Raw genomic sequence first — 16,651 nt, 5'->3', positions numbered from 1 at the left:
TCTAAGGCATCTCTGACAGATGGTCATCCACTTTGTCTTTGAATAATTCCAATAACTATAATTGGGAATAGGGGTATATTGTATTATGAGCCAGTCTTTTAAATTGTTGGCTATTCTTAATTTTGAGTGAATTCTTATTCCAAGATGAAACATGCATATCTGTAATCCATTCATTCCAATTTTATGCTCTGGAGAAAAATTGAAAAAGTCTGTTCCTAATTCTAAAGGAAATTTCTTCAAATACTAGAAACATCTGTTTTTTCAGCAAAAAAAAAAATCTCCAAATTTTTCAATGGTCTATTATATGATATAATTTTGAGAACTTGAAAAACCCTGAATAACCCACTGCATTTTGTAAGTGTTCTAATTTGTGGAAGTTTGGTAGCGTTGAATTTGTTCTAAATGTTAAGAATTTTTCACTTACATTGAGACTAAATCTATCTTTCTGCAAATTTCATATAGCATTTATAGAAAAATGTTAAACACTTCTTCCACATGATATCCCTGTAAGCTGGGATATACATATGATAAATATTTAACAACCAGCTCATCTGAAAAACAAAATGTACATGACACATTTTTTTTTTGTGGGGTGGGCAAGGGACAATGAGGGTTAAGTAACTTGCCTAGGGTCACACAGCTAGTATATGTCAAGTGTCTGAGGTCAAATTTGAACTCGGGTCCTTGTGAATACAGGGACAGTGCTTTATCATTGCATCATCTAGCTGCCCCCTACATGACACACTTTTAAGTGTAATCTGCATTATCAACATTTCCCATCACATTCTTAAGTCTAGACAACAAACAAAACAGTACATCAGCCCATTTTGTAGTCTTTCCTGATGTCCAAAAATACTGACTCAGAAAATTTATGAGCTTTCTCTAGCACCCCATTGTTTGTAATAATTACAGATGTCTATCATTTCATACCTGAGTCTTCTTTTCTCCAAGTTAGAGGATCCTTCACTTTCTCATTGAGAGACATGTCACTATATAAGACATCTTCCTCTAATGTGGCACCAAAATCTGATGAAAATATGCCATATAGAGTCAAAACAGTACAGAGAACAATAAAGTTCTCACTTCCTAAGTCCTAGATTCTTTGATTTACTTAATGCAATTGAAATTAACTTGAACTTTTGAACTGACATGTTTGACTCTTCATAGAATCACAAGGCAAGCAGAACTAGAGCTGGAAGGAACCTCAGAGATCATCTAGTCCAACATCCTAATTGAGTCTTGCCCCTCAACATCCCCAGGCCTTTTTCATACCATAAGTTGTACTTATGAAAATGAGTTTTTAAACCCATGTATTTTATCATACTAGTTTCACTCCATCATTGTAACCAAATGAGGACTGGGGTGGGGGAAATCTTGACTCTCTTGCAAAATGTATTTCCCAATTTTGCATTATTTTAAAAATTTTATATGCATCCCATTTCAAAAATATTTTTATTTGCATAATTTCTAAAACCTCAGATACTTCACCAAAGATGTAGCAAAAAGTTGTTAATTTAATCTTTGGATCTGATCTTTGAGCTGAATCTGAACCAGCCTAGATCAGCTGTTATTTGGTTTACAAATCTTCAGTATTCTTAAGAATAACTTCTAACCAGCGCTTCCGTGAAATCTAGATGAAATCATTTCAAGGTTACTCCCCTAGTCATTCAATCTAGTAGATGATGGGAAGTGATTGCATCTGTGATTTCATCATTATAGGGAATACCTGGAGAGGTATCTACCTCTTCCAATGAAGATAGACACTATCTCTATAACTTTGTATAGTATATAGAGGCCTAACTCCTTATATAGAGTTATATATTCAACTGATAGGAGTTTATTTAGGAACAAAGATATCAAGTCACTTGTCCACAGTCATATAGGCAGGATAGGGAAGAGGCTAATAGATCCAGAGCTGGAAGAGACTTATAGAAGTCATCTATTATAATTTTTATAAATGAAAAAACTGAGGCCAGAGACTTGCTGAAGGTCACACAAACAGGAAGTGACAGAAACAGAATTTGAACTTGAGTCTTCTTACTGCAAATCCATTATTCTTTGTACTATGCTATATGTGTCAGAGATAAGACTTGAACACATTGCCTTCACCAGTCTAAAGGAAGGAAGGAAGGAAAGAAGGAAGGAAGGAAGGAGAAAGGGAGGTAGGGAGGGAAGGAGGGAAGAAAAAAGGAAGGAATTAGAATATTTAGGTCAATATAAGTATGAGAAACTAAGAGATGAAATTCCAATCTAAATAGTTTGCTCAATGATAAAAATAAGGAAAAAATAAAACAATATACTTACTAGGAATGAGGATAGCTTGTGTTGTACCATAGTTCCTCCATAGTATCTTTATATCAAGTGCCAGAATTTGATGTCAGAGGCCTTTCTTTGGCAGACTGTACCATATGGGAACCCAGTATGACTCAGTAGAATTACAACAGAATTAAAATTCAGGTACCATCAGGTTCCATCCTACCAACATAACTGTTTCCCTTTTTTGGACAGACCATATGTATATGGCACTTATAGTCTTAATTTGTGTAATGTAGCTTAACAGTCATGTGCATGTTCCAGACACTCAAGACACACTTGTTGAGTCACTCTAGATCAAGCAAAAATTTCTAGTTATCTTTTATTCCCCCCCAGGGAAACTGGGGTTAAGTGACTTGCCCAGTGTCACACAGCTATTAAGTGTTAAGTGTCTGCGGCTGGATTCTTATTTCTCAGAATAAGATTTTAAAAGCCTAAAATAGAATGCATATGATTATAAAGTTATGCTAAAAAATTTACTAAAATGTATTTATTCAAATGTTAAAGAAGTTTATGGAGCCCAGGGTAAATGCGCCTCAGTGCCTATATGGTGGGTGCTGAAAATCCACTGGGCTTTGCACTTATATGAAGCTTTGAAAATCCTTAAATTGAAAATGCAGTGGAAGAAAAATAATTGTAAGCTATTATGTGTCAGATACTGTGTTAAGCCAGATACAACATCAACATATACTGTTGGAAGAAATATAACTAAATAACAAAATTAGAAAAAGTTGTAAATAAAGAGAGAGCAAGGAAAAGAAAGGAAGGAGGGAGGGAGGGAGGAAGGAAGGAAGGAAGGAAGGAAGGAAGGAAGGAAGGAAGGAAGGAAGGAAGGAAGGAAGGAAGGAAGGAAGGAAGGAAGGAAGGAAGGAAGGAAGGAAGGAGGAAAGGAAAGGAAAGGAAAGGAAAGGAAAGGAAAGGAAAGGAAAGGAAAGGAAAGGAAAGGAAAGGAAAGGAAAGGAAAGGAAAGGAAAGGAAAGGAAAGGAAAGGAAAGGAAGAAGGAAGGGAGGGGGGAAGGAAAGAGGGAGGAAGAGAGAGAGGAAGGAGAAAAAGGAAATGTATAATTTTGTTTTTCATACTTGATAATCATCAATATATTTAATCATTTTATTTGATTTTTCTAAATGCTATGAATAATAATAGCCTTGTTTGGACACCAAGATCTGTTCATCTAAGTCTACGATTTTATTCAGTAAAATGACTAAGTGATAGAATACCATTGTTCTTATTGAAAAATAATGCAATTGTATCTATTTACAACACAAGGACAAATTAATCTGATGTTTAGATATGATGCTGGCATTTTCATTTTTGTTAGGCATTTAACTCTGTCATTTTCTTTATTAATCCCTTGTTAGATTACATTAGAACATAATAAGCCATGTTGAATAGCTCTAACACATTGATTCTGCTACTTGTAGCAACTATTATAAATATATAGTAGCGTTAACTATGCCAGCAAGCCAGAATTGTTCCTGCTGAGGATTAATGTTAAAGTAAGTTTATTTCAGCATCATCTCTGTCTGTTCTGACTCAAAATCCATAGGTAAAGTTGATCAAATCTTTCCTGTGATTATTAAAGCTTACTGCGCAATAGAGATAAGTCTCTTATCTTGGGGAAGGATTTACCTGGAGAAGACAGAATACAATATTTTTTTTTTCCTGGAAGAGAGATTTCTGATAGCCTATATCCACTCTAACATCACCCCAAACTTTGAAAGGAACTCATAATAGCTGTCAGAAACAGATGCTAAAATCAGGCTTTTGGGGTGTTCTTGGAGATTTTTTTACTTTTATTTAGCATATGCTTCAGATCTTGGTTGTCTGGTTTCTCCAATTATAACAAGCAAGAATCCATAAATTAGAAGAGGGTAGATCAAGTTATAGTTGGACAAGATAACTATAAGAAGTGAAAGTTAATTGACAATGAAGGGAGACTAAAGAAAAATACTAAAGGATTATGATGGTGGTGGTGGTAGTGGTGATGATGATGATGATAATGAAATAGAAGAAGAAATAGCATTCATAATTATTCCCTTCAGGTATTCATTTGGCTGTTTATATTGTCTATTCTTTTTCTTTTTCTTTTTCTTTTTTTTTTAGTGAGGCAATTGGGGTTAAGTGACTTGCCCAGAGTCACACAGCTAGTAAGTGTTAAGTGTCTGAGGCCGGACCTGAACTCAAGTACTCCCGACTCCAGAGCCGGTGCTTTATCCACTGTGCCACCTAGCTGCCCCTATTGTCTATTCTTTTTAAGAAGTCATTCAAGATTATAATATATTTGAGTAATATTTCCTTCCAAGAAAGCTGAAAATATATACACTTTTGGCTCAGAAAGTAAGCTCCAATCATCCAAAAGTTAGTTTACAAGGCATATCTTTACAATTAGCTATATGAACTTGCACTCCCTTCTCTTCCCCTCAATTTTCACACCTGTAATATAAGGAAATGGGATCAGATGACATCTAATTCTATGATTCAAAGATTCTTTTCACAGTGATATAAAATAAATAAAGGTACCAGATTAGAATTCCATATTAGAAACTCCTTCATTAATAAATGCATGCTTTCTTAATTGTTATTCTTATAATTTTTTCTCTTATTCAGATTATCAGGATTTCAGCTGCCATCATCTATAGTGAGCACAGGCTCCATACTTACTCTCTGGTTCACTACAGACTTTGCTGTGAGTGCTCAAGGTTTTAAAGCCCTTTATGAAGGTAAGTTAATTGGTTTTTGTTTTTAATGCGAGCATACTGTTCATGCTTTGTGGGATTTCAGTTTGATTAATAAGCATGGTTTGTCTCTGAAGCCACATTGCTTATCTCATGAATGTCACTTTATATTAATGTTATAAAACTAGAAATAATAGTCAACAATTTCATGTGATTTACCAATATAACACACATGTGGCTGGCTTTTTTCCCAAAAAAATGCTTGGATTACTTAGCTCATAATCTATTTTTATACTTTCCAGATTTTTTTTCTCTCAAGAAAAGTTTTCTGGATTTAGTGGCTTGTATTTTTAGAAGTGCAATGTGGTATTTTCAGAAGTTCTGAATACCAATTAAGAGCACACCTGGTGTGTGAAATGAGATCTTTAAAAAATAGTTTTAAAGTATTTTCTTGATAATGTTGAGGACAATTGTATGGGTCTGGAATGCTTAGATAAAGGTGAATGTCATTTGGATTTGTGTTCTGTCAACATTGAAGTTTGAATTGAAAAATGGCATTCCTGGTGATTGCTGGGTTGTATGTTGTTATATTTTTTTTGCCTTTCTGTATTTATTGATTTTGTTCTTAGATGTTTAGAGAGATGTATATAAATGTTTCTACCCCTTGGTGACTAATCAAACTAATGGATACTCTATGATTAAAGCTCAGTATCTGCTAAAAGTAATCATTAATGTGACTGATATTTGCATTATTTTAGGAAATATTAATTCTGTAATTCAAAGGACAGTAAACATCAGGTTTATAAAAAGCATATGTTTTACCTGCCATATCCATTATAATTTCATTCCATTGATCTGGAAATTATTTTTCTCTTTACATGTATATATATATATACACACACATATATATACATATATGTATATGTATACATACATATATACATACATAAATGTAAAAATATAAGTATGTGTGTATATACGTGTGTAGATTGATAAGAGAGAGAGACAGAGACAGAAAGACAGTCAGAGACAGAGACAGAGACACAGAGAGAGACAAACAGTAATTTTTTTTAATCTCCTCAGCTTTGTGTCTAATTGTTTTTTAGTCTAAATCATTCCAGAGTAGTAACTTCTATCTAGTGCTCATAGATTCAGCCTCCTGAATACAGACTTTCGAATGGCTACTTAAATGACTGATTTTTTAAGTGTTGGGTGCTCCCATTATATAGGCATGTAAACTGTGTGCAAATGTAAATCACGGTGAGACTGATTTAGAGAATATATTCTTTTATAAATTGAGTCTTTATTCATTTAGGTCATTTCTTATATATAACTACCACCAGAACTATACATAAAGCAGAATTATTTGGGCTTACTTCCATGGAACCAACCTAAAATCCTTCAGTAGAAAAATGTTTTAATATAGGCCCTAGTTCACAAGAAGAAATAGATAAAATATGAAGTTTACCGATGATCTGTTTCATCACACCAAGAAGCTATACCCTGTTGTTGCCCCGACTTTCATTTTCCTCTTACCAGATGTTTTCCCACTTGATGGCACATTTTTACTACTTTCCCTAAATACGATTTGTATTGCTCTGAATAGCTCTATGTCTAAATCTGAAGCTAGTGGCCTGAAAGGGTTAATCTCCTTTAAGTGCCTTGCTGACAACCAGGGAGTAATTGAGAAGCTGAAAAATATCATGCTACTATGAGATTAATGGTTACTGTTGGCTTTCAGATTTGGTTATATTCATCGACTACTTTCTCTAAGCACTAAATCTGCATAATACTTTTATCACTTAACATCACTAAACTCTCTCCAAGACAGCCAGCCCTTAACGATTGGCTGTAAAATGGACCTATCCATGTTGTTCAGAGGAAAAGAAAGGCTGATATATTAGAAACCTGTGCCATTCTCCTTTAGTTCCCTTAAGATACTCAGTTGACTTATTAAGGGAGAATGCATACATTTGGATATTTTATTCCTTGGTTCAGGAATTGGCGATAGATGAGGTGTTGGGGATACTGAATGGCTGGTGTTGGGTTTGTGGTGCAAGAATGGTTGAAGGAATGTTGTAAGGGTTTATTTGACAACATATTAATGGATATAAAGTGCTTAATAAAAGATAGAACTTTGGAATTGGAATCTAGAAAACGTGAGTTCAAATTCTGCACCAGATACTTAATAGTTATGTGACTCATGGCAAGTCACTTAACTCCTCTTTTATCCTTAGTTTCTTCAGTTGCAAAATGAGAGTAATGACAATACCTACCTCTGAGTTCTTGTAAGTATCAAATTAGATAATATTTAGAAAGTGATTTGTAAACATTCAACCTTAATTATTTTTATTTAACTTCTCTAAGTCTGAGGTAAATGGCTAATCTTCATGTGAGCTACCATAAACTACAGGTCTTTAATGTATAGTACTGTGTATGACTGTATCTATAAACATATAATATTTATATAATATATGATATATATCTACAGTATATTTACTAAATATTATAATTTAGTAAAGACTATTGGAGACAAATAAAAATTACTACTATGTAGATGAGTGATCACATAATTCCCTTCCTTGGGAATAAGTGTCTGGTGATTCCTCTGTCTGTGTTAGGAACTTCTCTTTATTTGTCTGTGCTTTGCTTCTCTTCTCAAATTGACCTCATAGGGATTTGACTGACTGTGGGGATAATTTGGAAGAACAAAGTAAAAAGAAAAAAAAAGATTAAATTTTGAAGACAACTACTAGAGAAATGTGTTTCTCAGTCAGGACATGAAACCATGTCTTCTGGTTTATAAGGGTGGCCCTTTGTTGTTTTTATCTCTATATATATCTTTATTTAACTGAAAACATTTCCTGTACATATGATATGGTTTCTTTTATGTATCTTTATCCATGTGCTTTATTTAGGATTACATATATCTGGGATTTTCATACAGTGTTTTCTCTGAGTTAATGGTTCTTTTAGAAAGAATCAGTCGAGAATTTTTGAAACTGCAATTTGACTAATTGTTAATAGAACTTACTTTGTGCCAGGTGGCACTGTACTAAGGACAAGTGATAAAAAGAAAATGAAAGACAGTCTATAAATGAACATTAATAGGAACTTAGAATTTTTTAAGTTGCCATGGCTCAACTATGACCCTGAATATTCTTCCAGCAATTTGATCTGTTCTTTATATCTTTAAGGAATATTTTACAATAATATGCATATAGATATAAAGTAAACTTTGGTAGATTTACTTCAAAAGATTTTATGAATTTCATAGATATTTTGAAGGAGAATTCTCTGTAGCATTCATTTGATAGAAAACATTCCAATGTTTCTCTTTTTTATGAAGAAGCCCTTTCTCATTTAGGATGCAAGGTCTAGAAAGACATTGTGTTATAGCCCTTTAAGTGCTTCACAATGTTCTTCTTGATAGATAAAATGAAAAAAAAATGCCTTAAGAACTTAGAAAGGAGATTTTTATTGATGATTAGATTAATGATTAAGCTCAACCAAGATTAATTTGATTTCTCTATCTAATCTATAGATCTCTAAACAGTTAATAGAACTAACTGCAAGGTTCATGAGGAAAAAAAAGATTTATCATCTAAACTTTGTATTTTCTTAATTAAGTAAAAAATTATACAGTTATTCTTTCCATATCATGACTTTCCCCATCATGGTTTTGATATATTTCAGGTCAGCATAAGAAAATAAATGGGGATTTGGGGGAAGTTTTGTGGAAGTTGCAGATAATACGGAATGGCAACAAATGACAAAAAAGGTTTAGAAACTCAGAAATGCAGAAAATATGTGTATAGCATCTTATAACATCAAAATATTTTATCTTTTAATAGCATAATAATTTAGATTTCTTCTCTGGTAGGAAGGGAGGACCAAAAAATTTTACATAGATTTTCCAGATCATGGGGGCACCCCATTCCTACCCCTTGTCATGTGGAAGGGATAACTCTTTTAAGTATATAATGCATTAAGCATAAACTAAGTGCTTAACAGATGTGTATTAAAATGAAATGTTTAATTTATTTTTTCTTCCCTGAGCTGGGGTCTCATTTAAATATCTAAAGAGCATTTCAATTCAACAAGTATTAAACAGTTATTGTGTGTAAGATCCTATGCTAGACAGTGGACATATAATGAAAAAAAAATGTTTTTCAAAGCTTCTACAGTACTAGGAAAGATATGGCATGTGTACAGATTAAAATAATGCATTGTAGGGAATATTATATGTAGTTTGGGAGAAATGGAAGGAGACAGAATGAATATTCTACAAAAATTATGATGGGGAGAATACTTTTAGCTTCTTATATGAGGGAAGGTTTCATATAGGCGTTTTCAACTATTTGCTGAACCTTGAATGCAGAAGAAAAACAAAATTTTGAAATGATGAAATGAAGACAATGCTGGTCATGGTGGAGAGTTTGCAAAATTCAAAGAGGATAGAAATGGAATTTCAAATTCAAGGAACCATTGTAGAAACATGTAATGAATGAAACAGAAGAATACTAAATAAGAATGAAAATGTATTTTGAAGAGAGATTGTGAAGTTTAAAAAGTTCTTATTTTAATCTCTGGATAGTTAGTGTCCATTTTTCTTGCTTACTTACTCTTGTACTTTTTTTAATGTCTTTAGGAAATGTCCTCAAATTTTTCTGTGGAAAATAGAAGATAAAATAAGGTGCTTGTGTTCTCTTAGCCTACTTGTAGAGTTATAGATGATTACTGTGGAGAGAACATCAGTATTGGTACATACGTGTTTAAAAAGTTTTTATATCACATGAAAGTCAATTTATCAAAAAAAAAAAAAGTCAATTTATACCAACACCCTCTATATATACTCACTCTAACTGCCCTAAAAGAGATATGGTTCTCAAAAATTATTAGTATCATCTTCCCATGTTGGGATATAAATAGTTTGACCTTTTTGAAAAACATTTTTCTGTCTTTCCTGTTTACATTTTTATGCTTTTCTTGAATCTTGTATTTGAAGATCAAATTTTCTGTTCAACTGTGGTCTTTTAATAAGGAGAGTTTGAAAGTCCTTTATTTAATTAAATATCCATCTTTTGGAGCAGCTAGGTGGCACAGTGGATAGAGCACCGGCCCTGGAGTCAGGAGTACCTGAGTTCAAATCCGGCCTCAGACACTTAACACTTACTAGCTGTATGACCCTGGGCAAGTCACTTAACCCCAAATGCCTCACTAAAAAAAAAAAAATGTCCATCTTTTCCCCCTGAAAGTTTATGCTCAGTTTTGCTGGGTAGTTGATTCTTCATTGTAATCCAAGTTCCTTTGCCTTGCAGAATATCATATTACAAGTCCTTTGATCATTTAATCTAGAAGTGGCTAAATCCTGTATAATCCTGACTATGGCTCCTTGATATTTGAATTATTTCTGGCTACTTGCTGTTCTTTTTCCTTGACCTGACAATTTTGGAATTTGGTTATAATATTCCTGGAAGTTTTCATATGGAGATCTCTTTCAGGATGTTATTGGTGGAGTCTTTCAATTTCTATCTGACCCTCTGATTATAGAATATCAGGACAGTTTTCTTTTATAATTTTTTGAAGGTCCTGGCCAGGTTCATTTTTTGGTCATGACTTTCAGGTACTCCACTAATTACTAAATTACCACTCCTGGATCTATTTTCCAAGTCCATGGTTTTTCCAATGAGGAAAGCATTTCCTTTTATTTTTCCATTCTTTTAATTTTGTTTTGACTGATTCTTGATGTCTCATAAAATCCTTAGTTTCCACTTGCCCAATTCTAATTTTTAAGGTATTATTTTCTTTAGTTAGCTTTCATACCTCCTTTTCCATTTAGCCAATTCTACTTTTTAAGGAGTTTTCTTCAGTGGACTTTTTTTTTTCAATTTGGCCAATTGTATTTTTGAAGTTTTTTTGTTTCTTCGTTTTTGTTTTTTTGTGACGTGATTGGAGTTAAGTGACTTGCCCAGGGTCACACAGCTAGTAATTGTAAAATGTCTGAGGCCGGATTTGAACTCAGATCCTCCTGAATCCAGGACTGGTGCTCTATCTACTGTGCCACCTAGCTGCCCTGTATTTGGGTTTTGTTTTGGTTTTTGGGTTTTTTTTTTTTTGGCCAATTGTATTTTTAAGGAATTGTTTTCTTCAGTCATTTTTTGTCCTTCCTTTTCCAAGCTGTTGATTCTCTCTTGCATAACTCTCATCTCTTTACCCAATTTTTCTTCTACATCTCTTATTTAATTTTTAAAGTCCTTTTTGAACTCTTTTAATAACGTTTTTGGGCACAAGAACAATTCATATTCCCTGCTGAGATTTTGCATGTAGACATTTTGACATTGTTGTCCTATTCTCAGTTTGTGTTTTGATATTCCCTGTCACATAGTCACTTCCTATGGTCAAGGCTCTTTTCTATTTTTTTGCTCATTTTAACCAATTTCCTGACTTTTAAAGTTTAGCTCTGCTCCTAAGGCACAGTGGCCACTGTCCTAAACTTCTTGTGCTGGGGGTGAAGGGCCTGGTCATTGGCTTTCTGTGCCAGGGCCTCAGGGCCTCACAGCATACCCATTGTGCAGGTATGGCCTAGCCTAGTTGCACCTGTTGATCCAGGGGTCCCATGCCTGGCAACTTGCCTTGTGTGCTGAGTCTAGGGGCCTCATAGCTGGCCTACTGTGCCACTACCTTTTTGAGCAAAGGCTGAGGGGTCCTTGTTGATGATCTGTGTTGTTGTGCTAACAGCCTCCCACTGGCTCATCTGGACACTGTCTGTGTTAGTCTGTGCTACCTTTTTACCCAAGTGAAGCAGACCTTTCCTGAGGTCCCTCTAAGTTATCTTAAGCTGGAAAAGTGTTTTATTCGATCTTTTTGTAGGTCCTATTGCTCCAGAATCCGTTTAGAACCTTGATTTAATGTTGTTTCAGAGGGAAACTGGGGAGAACTCAGGAAACTTCCTGGCTTCTCTCCACCATCTTGGCTCTGCCCCACCTGAACTTTTCTTAAAACAGAGGAAAGCAATCAATGTGGGTTTCTTTAGTTTTTGCTTTATTGTATCTCTGAACAGGTCTCAGGAACATTGGTGAAAATACCTTCCTAGTGCTACATCTTTATATGAAAAAGAAAAAAAAAGGCAAGCTATGATTTGGGGTAAAGTCTCAAAACCATAGCCAGAATGATTAGAAGATTCTACTGAGAGGGGCAGCTAGGTGGCGCAGTGGATAGAGCACTGGCCCTGGAGTCAGGAGGACCTGAGTTCAAATCCAGCCTCAGACACTTAACACTTACTGGTTGTGTGACCCTGGGCAAGTCTCTTAACCCCAATTGCCTCACCAAAATTTTAAAAATTAATTAATTACTTAATTTTTTAAAATAAAAAAAAAGATTCTACTGAGGGGAACCAGATAATCATAAAAACAGTCTTTTCCTTGTCACTTCAGTGCCAACATTTTAGCTGTGTTATTATATGGTAGTGAGATATGGAAAAGCATTGCCTATGAAGAATTCAAGAGAAGTATCACAGAGATGGCAATGGAGAGGTGCATGGTGGATGTAATAAGGCTGTGTCATATAAAAAGTAAGGAATTCTGAAACAAGAGTAAAGGACATCACTGAAGAATTGCATAAGAGGAAAAAAAGATGGCTTGACCACCTTATGAGAGCAAAGAATAACTGGAAGATAGTCAAAGTGTTTTACTGGTATCCTCAGAGTTTCAGGAGAAAGTTTAATGGGGTTCCAAGATGTTGGTTGGACAGTCATAGATGACTTATTGAAGGGAATTTATAATGTATTGATGCAACCTCCCTGCTGGTATTTTATTTAAAATTCTTGAATCGATATTCTTTAAGGAAATTGACTTATCATTCTCTTTCTCTATTGTTCCCTTCTTGATTTAGACAGCAGAACCATATAAGTGTAATAAAAGAAATTTTTAGGACTCCTATGTTAACTTTTAAATAGTTTATATTATATTAGAATTAACTTTTCCTTAAATATTTGTTAGAATTCACTTGTGAATCCATCTGGTCATAGGGATTTTTTCCCCTCTAGGCAGCTCATTGATGGCTGGTTCAATTTATTTTTCTAAGATAGGAATAAGTTAAATAGTCTTTCTTCTGTTAATTTGGGCAGCTTATATTTTTATGACTATTTCATCCATTTGACTTAGATTGTCATTTTGGCTAGCATATAATTAAGCAAAATGACTCCTAATAATTAATTTCATCTTCCTTGGTTGTGTATTCACGCTTTTCATCTTTGATACCAGTAATTTTTTTTTCGATTTCTTAATCAAATTAACCTATGGTTTATCTATTTTATTGTTCTTTTTTCATAAACCTGCTCTTTAGTTTTATTTTTAATCCATTTTTTTTAACTTTAAATGTTGGTCATCTATCCTTTGATTTTCAGGACTTTCACTTTGGTGTTTAATTGAGGATTCAACTTTTTTCTACTTTTTTTTTTTAAATCTGCTATTTCTGTCTTTTATTGATATGTGCATTTAGAGGTATAAAATTTCCCCTATGAACTGCTTTGGCTAAATCCCAAAATATCTGAAATGTGTCTCATTGTTGTCATTCTCTCTAATGGAATTATTCATTGTTTTTATAATTTATTCTTTGACCCACTCATTCTTTAGAATTTGATTATTAGTTTGCATTTTGCTTTTAATCTCTGCTTTCACAACATTTTATTAAATGCAATTTTATTGCACTGTGATCTAAAAAGGTTACATTAAGTATTTCAGGTTTTTTGCATTTTTGAGGATTTTATGCCCAGATACATGGCAATTTTTGCATGAGAAATTGACATATAAACTGAAAAAAAAAGTTATACTCCTTTCTATTCCCATTAAGTTTTCTCCATAGGTCTACATATCTAACATTTCTAATATTCTACTAATCTTCTTCACTTCTTATTTGTTTTATGATCAGATTTATCTAGCTCTGAGAGACAAAAGTTGAAATGCCTACTAGTATAGTTTTACTGGCTATTTCCTTCTGCAATTCATTTAACTTTTCCTTTAAAAATTTGAATGCTCTCGCTCTCGGCCTCCGCCTGCGTCCAGTCCCGGCCCCGTCCCCGACATCGACATGTCCACGCTGGTTCCAACCTGACGCGCCCACCCGCGTCCTCCTGCACGTGCCCTGCGTGCCCCTCCAAGTGCAGCCACCCAGGTAGGAACTGAGCCTGGTGGACAAGGTCATCACCATGACGGCCTGCTTCCTGTGCCTCCTCCTGCCAGGTGGCTGGGTCTTAGCCCACCTGGAGAGCTACAAGAAGAAGGAGTGAAGGAGACGGCCTCTGCACCTGCCTGTACCACTCTGGACCGCAGGCTCTTCTTCCCTGCATTCCTCCTGCAGATGCAGTTTTCCAATGAGTCAGTTATTACCACCTGATCTTTCCTTTGGCATTGCCAGGCTTAGTGCTGTGTGTTCTGACCTGGGAAGACAGGGACCTCCTTGCATGTTAAAATAAAGTCAGTTGAAATCTCTCTTAAAAAAAAAAATTTGGATGCTATGCTTTTTGGTACATATAAATTTAGTGTTGATTTTACTTCATTATCTATAAAGTAATATAAAATGTAGTCTTAGCAAAATGTTGTTACTCTGCTTATCTCTTTTAGTTAGTTTTATTTGGGCTCCTGTTTTGTCAAAAATCGTATTTTCTATCCCTGCCTTTTTTTTCCTTCAGCTCAAGCATAATAGATTCTACTCCAGCCCCTTATTTTAACTCTGTGTGTATCTCTGTTTCAAGTATGTTTCTTGTAAACAACATATTGTTGGATTCTAGCTTTTAATCTACTTTGCTATCCACTTCCATTTTGTTGTTAGTTTGTGCCATTTACATTCACAGTTATACTTACTAATTGTATTTCCCAGCATCCTATCTTCTTTTCTTTAGACTTCTAACTTTCATTTTATCCTCTTGATCCACTAAAACTTATTTTATTTCTGATTACTGCCTTCTTTTATCTGCCCTTGCTTTTATTATCTCCACTTTCTCTTTTCCCCTTCCCCTCCTATTTCCCCGTTAAACAAAAGAGATTTTTTATTACCAATTAAGTATGCATATATATTTACTCTTTTTAAACCAATTTTTATATCAGTGAGATTCAAGGCTTACTTTCTCATGCCCTGTCATTTCCCCCTTTATCATAAAAGCTTTGCCTTATGTGAAATAATTATCTTCTCTTAATTTTCTTCCTTTTGCTTTTACTTCTTTACCCAATGTTTCCTCTACAACTCTGTTTTTGAAAATAAATTTTAGCTTTTCTAGGAATTCTTGTGCTTGTGTTCAAATCATTTTTTTCCTATGATATTTTGCTTATAGCTGTTTTGACTTCATTTTCTTATTTTGAGTTTGTGCCTTTATCTTCCCTCTCACCAGAGTAACTTTGTATGGTCAGACTCTTCTTTTGTAGTTTGCTCATTTTCTACCTAATTTTTTTTTAACTTTATGTTAATGTTAAACTCTGTTTCCATAATGAGAGCTTGGAGGGCTCTGTCTCAAGCTTTAGATTTTTTCACACTGCTATTGTCAGACATAGTTCTTAGGGTTTGGAAGTTTTCAATACTTCCCAGATGGTATGATCTAGAAAAACATGTGGTTACCATTTTCTTGGTCTGTATTCTGGTCCTTACCCAGGTAGGCCCTCTGATTCCATAGAACTGCAATCAGTACTATTTCTCAGAGCCCCTCTTGCTTGGGTCTCGAAACAATATTGTTCCTCAAGGTTCCTGATCCATTGGAGCTAGAAGTGATACTTTTCCTTAGGGTTTCCACTCCCTCTTGACTGAAAGTGTTCCTCTTTACCTTTGAAGTATGACTTAGAAGTGAGGTCCCACACTCAGTACTAGTACAGTACCTTGTCATCTCTTTCTGACCAGTTGCCAAGTCCCTTTAGTATTGTTGAGGGTTAAAATTCTAGCTAAACTGTTTAAAATATCTAATGAGTGGTCGCCAATAAATTATAAACTTTAGCAAGAGTTAGGCTTTTAAGCATTTATTAAGGAAAACAAGAATTTGGTAAAGAGAGAGGGAAAGGCCTAGATTCCTATCTATTAAAGGGAGAGCACATTTCTAGCTCCGCTCTCCACCAGAGTCCAAAGGAAAGAGAGCGAGACTGAGCGCCAGTCTCTTCCTTCCTCCTCCCACTCACCCGCGTCACTTCCTCATGCCAAAGAAAAGACTCCTGGTCTTGCCCTCAAAGACCTTCCCTTCATGGGCGGAACTCTTCTACAGTAAGTCTCCAGCAGGTGGCGTCATTCCAATCGTTACAGTATCTCTGGCTTGATTGCTCCTGAAACTGCTGCCTTTTCTGTCACTATCTCCTACTCCTAGCAATGGTGTTTTATCCACATGGACTTTTAGCTATCCTTCACCCCATGTTACAGATCTCTTCTTCTGACCTGCTACATTGGGCATTGACTCCACCACTCCAGAATTTAATTTGAGGTATTATTTTAAAGGATTTCTTTGGAGGAAAATGTTGCAGAAATCGGATTGCTTCTCTATTCTGTTATCTTGATTCCATCCCCATTTGCCTTTTTTTAAAAATAATTACTACAGCTAAAGATAATAGATCTTTTTGAAAAATACATTTTTATTTTCAGTTTCAAACTTTCTCCTTCCCTCCAGCCACTAACTCACCTATTAAAAATA

At 34.7% G+C, this 16,651-nt stretch overlaps 1 protein-coding gene across 1 annotated transcript in view; it reads left to right on the top strand.

The window, feature by feature from the left end:
- Nucleotides 1-16,651, top strand: part of CSMD1 (CUB and Sushi multiple domains 1) — a 2,580,735-nt gene that overhangs the window by 682,265 nt on the left and 1,881,819 nt on the right. The window contains 1 exon segment of the mRNA XM_043985743.1: nt 4,922-5,034. Coding sequence (XP_043841678.1) covers nt 4,922-5,034 — 113 coding nt within the window.

Source organism: Dromiciops gliroides, chromosome 2, assembly GCF_019393635.1.
Source record: "Dromiciops gliroides isolate mDroGli1 chromosome 2, mDroGli1.pri, whole genome shotgun sequence".
Classification (NCBI taxonomy): domain Eukaryota; kingdom Metazoa; phylum Chordata; class Mammalia; order Microbiotheria; family Microbiotheriidae; genus Dromiciops; species Dromiciops gliroides.
Note: the sequence above shows the minus strand (reverse complement) of the source record. Positions and strands in the feature narration are given on the sequence as shown.